This window comes from Cynocephalus volans, chromosome 6 (assembly GCF_027409185.1).
Source record: "Cynocephalus volans isolate mCynVol1 chromosome 6, mCynVol1.pri, whole genome shotgun sequence".
Taxonomy (NCBI): Eukaryota; Metazoa; Chordata; class Mammalia; order Dermoptera; family Cynocephalidae; genus Cynocephalus; species Cynocephalus volans.
The window spans coordinates 134,849,682-134,858,205 of record NC_084465.1 but is presented as its reverse complement, the minus strand read 5'-3'; the positions used below and the strand labels follow the sequence as shown (position 1 = coordinate 134,858,205).

General features: G+C 36.0%; 1 protein-coding gene across 2 annotated transcripts in view; it reads right to left on the bottom strand.

The window, feature by feature from the left end:
- Positions 1–4,554: 4,554 nt before the first annotated feature.
- The window catches only part of HSPA14 (heat shock protein family A (Hsp70) member 14), a 30,214-nt gene continuing 26,244 nt past the window's right edge, over positions 4,555–8,524 (bottom strand). Inside the window, exons 11-14 of one of the 2 annotated variants that reach the window (XM_063100166.1) lie at positions 8,275–8,487; positions 7,764–7,937; positions 5,621–5,691; positions 4,555–4,771 (exon numbers count right to left, since the gene is read on the bottom strand). In XM_063100166.1, coding sequence (XP_062956236.1) covers positions 4,693–4,771; positions 5,621–5,691; positions 7,764–7,937; positions 8,275–8,487 — 537 coding nt within the window. In that variant the 3' untranslated portion in view covers positions 4,555–4,692. The remainder of the gene's footprint in view (positions 4,772–5,620; positions 5,692–7,763; positions 7,938–8,274; positions 8,488–8,524) is intronic. The other variant, XM_063100167.1, reaches the window with a different exon arrangement.

Sequence of the window (8,524 nt, the reverse complement as noted above, 5' to 3'; positions counted from 1 at the left end):
GGGATGTACGGTGCAGAGGAAGATTCCCTCCCAGTCCTATCCCTCGGCCACCTGAGCCCGACTAGCCATCATTACGTTTCCTTTCCCACGACTCCTCTACAGCACAGGTCCTCAAAACTGGCCGCGCGTTGGGATCACCTGGAGAGGTTTTGTTTAATTCTGATTATTGGGTATGGGGTGTGGCCCGGGCAGTGGGCATTTTAAAGCTCCCCAGGGATTCTAATGTTCCGCACAGGTTGAAATGAGCGGTCTCATTCAGTGCTTCCCACACTTTAAAGGGGAAGGAGCTTGTTAAAATGCAGATTCGAATAAGGTAAGTCTGGGACAGGAGCTGAGGTGCTGCTTGTCTGACAAGATCCCTGGCTCTACCTGCTGCTGCTGCTGCTCCTGCTCCTGAGGGGCCACACTTTGGTAGTAAGGCTACAAGACGCCCTAGTCCTGTGAGCAGGACCACTCCAGGGGCCTCCAAACTGATCTCCACTCCCCACCCAATCCATTCGTCACACCGCATCCATGGAGATTGTCCTAAATAATCTAAAATATAAATCTTAGAAGAGCAAATTGCGAAAACTTTGGTAAGAAGCCCTTTGACATCTACCAAGGAATTCTAAGATTCATGTAAAAAAGTACATGTTTCAAAGCATCATGTACGAATTTGAAGTACTGGACATAAATGCCGAACAGTAAAGTAATGGTTATTTGGTTCCACTATGAAATACTAATCATCTAAAAAAGACGTTTATGAAGCTCTTAGTATCGTGGGAAATGTTTAATATGTTAAGCAAAAACAAAACAAATCCCTCTAAAATATAATTTCAACTGTGTAAGAAAAATATAGGAAGATAAAAAATATCTTTTTGAAGTAATTTTCTTTTTGACTTTTCATTTTTACATCTTTCCTAGGATTACTCCTATAGGCCCTTTAAGACTTGGATAGAGCCTCACTACCTTCCCAGGGCTTCTCTCCCTCTCTCCTCCCTAAGTGTACCCATTGTCCCTCCTGCATGCTCTCACAGAACACCACGGGCATCCATTGCTACTCAGTTTGTTTCTTGGTTTTCCTCCTACCTCACTGGTCACTCTTCACTCCCCTTTTAGCTCCCTTTCTGCTCTCCAACCTAAACGGGGTTCCTCAGAGCATGGCCCTGGAACCACATTTCTCTTATGCTCTCTCTCTGTGTGACTGCCTTAATTACCATGCCTTTGTATTATGACACAGAAGATTCCCAACATTTTGTCTCCAGCCCTGACCTCTGCCTGGATTTCAGACTTGAATACCCACAGAGCCTAATCAACATAGCCACTTAGGTGCTGCACAAACATCTCAAATTGAACATATCGATGATCCCCAACTTATGATGGTTCTACTTACGATTTTTTCACTTTACAATGGTGCAAAAGCAATAGCTTTCGGTAGAAACCATACCTCGAGTACCCAACCATTCTGCTTTTCATTTTCACTACAGCATTCAATAAATTGAGATATTCAACACAAAGTGGGCTTTGTGTTAGATGATTTTGCCTAACTGTAGGCTAAGTGTTCTGAGCATATTTAAGGTAGGGTAGGCTAAGGCTAGGCTAGGCTAATGTTTGGTGGGTGTTATTAAATGCATTTTTGGCTTATATTTTCAATTTACGCGTTTATTGGATGTAACCCCACCATAAGTCAAGAAGCATCTGTATTAAAAAAAGGACTCTTGTTTTTTGCCTCCAGACCCCATCCCCTCTACTCCAAGCCATACAGCCTTTCTCATCTCAATACTTTGGACTGTCATCCACGCAGGTTTTCAAGAAAATCTAGGTATCGTCTTGATTCTCCGTCTCCTTGTTCTGAAAATTAATTCCATTAGCAAGTTGTGTTAATGCTATCCCCAAAGTATTCTGTCCTCTTCTTTCCATCTTCACTGCTATTGCCTTAGTCCAGGCCATCATTTCTCAACTAAAGTCCTGCAAAAGCCCAGCTGATTTCACTTCCACTGTAGCTCCCCTCCAACTCATTTTCCATGCAGTTGAAAAAGTGACCTTAAAACTTAAGGTGGAACATGCCCTTCTCCTGCTTTAAATAAGTCCCAATACACCTCAACTAGTCCAAGCGTTCTGACAGCCTGCAGGGCCTCCTGTGATTGGAAGCCTGTCTCTCTAATCTCGCATTGTGCCACTTTCCCCTTTGCTCATTATTCTCTGGGACATTTTTTCAACTCTCAGAAATCTTTTATTGTGCATCTCCTGTGTGCCAGGCATCATTATGTTCCCAGGTGCTGGGAACATAACAGTGGACAAGAAAGACAAATACCCTATATTCGTGGAGCCTATTTCCCAGTGGGAGGATCATATAACAAACAAGCAAGTAAATAAATAACTGAAGGCATCTCTAAGATTTTATTCTGTAAGTTTCAATAATCTACTTCAGAGGTTGACAAATTTTTCCTGTAAAGGGCCAGAAAATAAATATTTCTTGCTTTGTGGATTACATAGTCTCTGTTGCAACTACAGTAGTCCCTCCTTATCCACGGTTTCACTTTCCATGATTTTAGTTACCTGTGGTCAACCACAGTCCAAAAATATTATGTGGGAAATTCCAGAAATAAACAATTCATAAGTTTTAAATTGTGCCCTATGCTGAGTAGCGTGATAAAATCTCACGTCATCCGCTCTGTCCTGCTGGCAATGAGAATCATGGCTTTGTGGAGTGCCTACACTGTAGATGCTCCTGCCCTCTAGTCACTTAGTAGCCAGCTAAGTTATCAGATCAACTGTAGTGATATTGTAGTGCCTGCGTTCAAGAAACCCTTACTGTACTTAATAATGGACCCAAAGTGCAAGAGTAGTGATGCAGCATATTGTTATAACTGTTCTATTTTATTATTGTTGTTAATCTCTCACTATGCCTAATTTATAAATTAAACTTTATCATAGATATGTATGTACAGGAAAAAACATAGTTCATATAGGGTTTGCTACTATCCATGGTTTCAGGCATCCACTGGGAGCCTTAGAACGTTTCCCCTGGGGATAAGAGGGAATTTATCAACTCTGCCATTGTAATGTGAAAAGAACCATAGACAATACATATACAATTAAGTGTGGCTATGTTCTAATACAACTTTACAAAAACAGGTATGGGAGAGATTTGACCCACTGGCCACAGTTTACCAACCTTGGGTCTATTTTATAAAGCTAACAATACCAAATCCTACAGCACTTTTCCAAAGCATAACTGAAAACATTTAGACTTAACAGTTGATATTTTCCTATTTTCTAAGGACACTTAATGGCTTATTACATATATTAATTTTATTTCAAATTTTTTATAACTTTGGAAAAGATCCTAAGAAGTAACTAAGTACTCAGCCTAAGTCAAAAGAGCATACCTTTGAGACTGCTTCTGTATTTAAAGACTTTGTGGATTTAGAAACATCTGAATTATCTTCATGGTTCTGTCAATAATTTGATGCAGAATAATCAAGAAAAATTTAAGTTTGGTTTCTGTATCTTTAGAAACTTCTAGAAGAGTCTTGCAACCTATCTCCATAAAAACCACCTTTAATAATAAGGCACAACCATAAAGATTGAATAGATTAAAACAGCACAGATTTCATTTTTTTAATCTGAGTGAAGGTATTTTCATCTTCTCAGTTCTTTTGGGAACCAAGGAATGAATGGAAAATTCTGTCTTGAGAACAAAATCAAGATCTGCTGTACACTGCTCATCTTCCAGCTCTTCCCCCAAAATAGGCAGATATGTTCTCTTGTTTTGCTTAGAGAATAAGCTTTTTCACTGGGAGCCTACTGAGGATATCTGTGTTCTAGTGAATGTTCTCTGATGAACAGAATATGGCTAGCCTTCTCTTCAAAATAAAAAAATATCACTTCATTTCAAAAGAAAAACATGTTTGTTGGATGGAAAAAAAATCAAACTAAGCAAAATTGTAAAAGCCCCTCCTCCATATTTCCCTCCAGAAAAGAAGCCACATTAAGAATACGGTGTTTAGCCTTCTAGGCTTTTTTATATGTGTGTATGTGTAGATGGATGCATATTTGGATATACACACACCTGTATACACACATACATACACAGCTGTTGAGTTTATGAGTTTTTTGTTTGTTTGTTTTTTAAAGATGACTGGTAAGGGGATCTTAACCGTTGACTTGGTGTTGTCAGCACCACGCTCTCCCAAGTGAGCTAACCAGCTATCCCCATATAGGGATCTGAACTGGTGGCCTTGGTATTATCAGCACCACACTCTCCCAAGTGAGCCACGGCTGGACCTTATGAACTTTTTTAAAAACAAAAATGGTATCTTTCTTTGCATAACGTTCTGCATTTTTTTCAATTAATATCAAGGACTTTTAAGTATTCTCTTAGTTAATTATCTAACATGACTCAATAAAAGACTTTTTAAAATTGGGAATTATAGAAGCAGAAAAAATTTAAAACACGTAAAGTTTCCAGTAAAATTTCCTTCAACCAACTCAATTTAATTCTAAACAGCCTCATGACAAAATACTCCTTATATTTCCCACTTACATGAAGAACAAAAAAGACTGCAATACTTAGCAATATATTGTAGTTTAATAAAACATAGCTTATATAATTCATTGAAAAAGTATTTTAACATAAACACCACTTATACACAAGACCCAATAATGTTGACATTATATTTGTAAAACATTCTTGGTTTCTCCAAAACACTAAGATGCCACCTCAATAGTGATTGCTTCACATTTTCCAGACTCTTGATCTGTGCATGTCACATGTAAGGATCCATCCCTAAACAAACAAAAAATAAATAATATTTCATAAGCTCATTTTATAAACACAGGAAGTCTTTAAGAAATTACTTGAGGACTTTGAGTAAACAAGAGTTAATTTTAATTTCTGAAAAGAGTATTAAGATAAAGAATAAACACAATTTTAAAGTCTTTAAATTTAGTATCATATGCTATATTTAGGTAGTTCTTAGAAATTTCCTCCTAGACCTCAGAGACAATAGCTGTATTCCTTGAAAACTCATGATGACAAACATCTTAAGTTTAAGACTTTATGTAAGCTCAAGATGCATCAGGCTGTTTTCATGCCCAGGCCAAGGCAAACCCACCCTGATGAATTTGATATTCTTGCTAAGTATGTTTCATGGAGTAAGTTGTCCCTAATGTTTTTTCAGAAAGGATTTACTTGCTATACATAGTGGTATGGATGGCCTGTTGTTAGGGAAATGGTAATCATTGAATTTAATTGGTAATTTATTTCCTAGAGATTTTCTGTAGCAGTAATTAATTACCCTTTCATAGGGCAATTATCAATTATATAAACCTTAGAAAATTATAATGAAAATTGGTAAAAATTACATCTCTAGTTAGCATGGAACAGTTTTTTAGGTTGACTATACCCAAAATAAAGAGTTTATAAAATATTCAGAATGTAAGTGACTTGAGATATACTCTTCTTTATAAAATATACTAATTTTTCGGGGCAAAAAGTATAATTTGCTGATAAAATCTTTGTAAGTTTTTAACAAATGACTTGCCTAGAATAACTATGGGTAAAAAATCAAACTCACAAAAAGGGTCAAGTTTCAAAGTGAATTTTCTTAATATCAGAAGTAGTTTTACTTTGTACCTTTTCATAGTAAGAACAGCTAATATATCACGTAATCCATTTTCTTTTTTATCTAAATCCTGGAGAACAACCTGTTTATGCAAAAATAATACAAAGACAATTCAGTACTTTGACATATGAAATGATGTATCAATTATTGCTAAGGACCAAGTCTTACTTATTACTGAAATAAACCTTTTAGAATAGGGCAGTTTTCAGTTCTCCTGCCATTTAAACAGAATTCAGATAATAGGTGTTAAGCTTTATTAACTGAAAATGTCTCCTCTAGAAGGAGGGCATATAAGATAACTAATGTATTTGTCCCTCTTAAATGTCATGTTCCAGATTTAAATGATTGTTCCTGAGAAGTACTGTTTGTCTCAGAAAATAGACTACTTTTCATTTTTGGTAATTAAGCCATTACCAGTAACATGCAAATTATATTTTCACAAGTCTTCTATATATACTTTTAAAAAGTCAAGTATTTTAAATACACTTGGAAGATCACTTATTTAAAAGAAACATGTAGAAATCTTTTTTGTACAATTAAGATTATATTTCTAAGTAATAGATGTTAATGAATTTACTATAAAAATCCCTCAGTTTCCTAAAGAAAGATATACCAATAAACCAAATTTGGAGTTTGGCAGTGACTTTTCAAAGTCACTTTGCCAAGATCAAGTTGGATGACCTTCAGCAAGTCACTAAGTATCTTGATTTACTCATTTGTAAAATGAGGAAGTTAGAACGGATGGGAACACTGAAAGATTCTCTTCGAATTCCTGTAATGTGACTAACTCTTCCTCTGGCATCTTTACATTAGGATATGGTGGCAGCAGCTGTGGAGTTTCAGAGTAGGGTATAAAGAGAAAAGGCAACAAATGTGGGAGAGGGCAGCGAAGGGAATGCTAAGACTGCCATCTGAGCTTAGAAACCTGGTGCATGGGAAATACTAATATATACACAGAAGAATTATCTCGAGGAGCTTTTAAAACTTCACCAACAGATTTCAAGTTGGTAAGTGTGAGGTGCAGCCCAAGCATGTGTGTGCTTTCATTATTCTTTTGTTGGAATTAGAAAATAAATTATCAAGCTAAAGAGAAACACACACACACACACACACACACACACACACACACACACACACACACACACACCTTCAAAAAGCTCATGGATAAATAGAATTAAAAGATAATATGAATTTTTCCATGAACTTTTTGAAGACCCCTCAAATATATGTTTTGTCACTAAGAAACACCCCTATTCTCAAAATAACTAGACATCTGAGTGTGGTTCTAGACTTTTCTTTAAATGTGTATATTTAAAAAAAAATACAATCATATATTCTCTTGTTATTTACACACATTTTATTTTTACTATAAAAGTAATTGATGCTCATATCCTGTGCTGTTGGTAAAAACTTCAGTATAAAGCTTAAAAAGTGAAAAAAAAAAAAAACCAAAAAGCCTTCCTGTTACCCTCAAACCTATCAACCCACCACTGTTATGTTTCTGGAATATGGCTTACATACATGTAGTTGGACATGTTTCTAAGTAAATAACATGGCTCCTCCTCACTGTTTGTAAAGGATGCAGAGGATCATAGAGTATGAAATATGCATGTGGTATTTTGAAAAAGTAAACCTATCTGGTGTCAGAGGAAGCATGGTGTAATAGAAAGAGCATGGACTCAGGAATAAAAATAACATGAGGAGAAATCCTAGCTTGACCAAGAAAATAACAGGCTATTTACTACCATGAGCCAATTTCTTAATCACCTATAAAATGCACATAATAATGTCTTACCTCACAACATTTAGAAATTATGTTTGTAAATTGCCTATACCAGGCATCTGGCATTTAGCAAACACAAAAAATGTATTCTCCTTAGCTTCCACTTACCTAATTACCAAGGCGGGCCAAGAGCAGCAGTATTAACACAAACTGTATTTTGTTTTTATTTTCCCATAACGCTTTCAAAATAAAATTGCCAATTTCTTACCTCTTTCAAAAATGAATGAGTAGAAGTGACCCATTCATAAAAATGTGGTAGGTGTCCCATATCCATTCTGTATTAATTGAGACATTAAACTGAATCTAATCCAGAAGAAAGCTAAACATTTAGTTTCATGTGACTAAACCATAGTCCAATTTTACATATTCACCTGTGCAAACTTGGTTTCCTCTTTTGCAGAATTTTTCCCCTCAGACTCATAGAGTTCAAGGCACACTGAAGAAATACTTCCAGGGGCTTGTAATGTGTGTTGTCTTCGAGCTGGTAAAGGAGTGCCCGATGGAAATAGTACAGTGAATCTGCTGACCCCTGATTCATCCACTCCCTAGTAAGCAGGAAAATAAGATGCATATCCTTTGACATTTATCTTCACAATTAAAAAAATTACCCCAGTCTTTGTGGATAATCTGGAAACTACACAAAGAGAAGAAAATAGAAATGATCCTTAATCCCACCCCACTTTATTTTAAAATATATTGAAACATACCTCTATCTATATTAGAAGTTTATGATTAAAATTATAGTTCATTTTCGTTTTCCAACCTAATTTTAAAATTTTAACCAGTACACAAAGTTTTATTGTAAAATCATAGTATGTATGAAAACTTATGGCAATTAATTTGTACTGTTTTTATGGAAAAGTATAGAAAAGCTAAACATACCTTAACTAAAATATCTTTGGCTGAACATTCTATCATAAGAGAGTCTTCCACTAACAGGTTTTCTTTCCCAATAAGAATTCCTGCTTCTATAGCTGCACCAATAGGGATAACCTCATCAGGAGGGATGGAATTGAGAAGTTCAACAGCCGGGAAAAGATCTTTAATCTGCTGCTGTAGCCTTGGGATTCGAGAAGACCCTCCACAAAGGACAACCTAGAGATTAAAAATAACGATCAGTTTTTTTACTTTT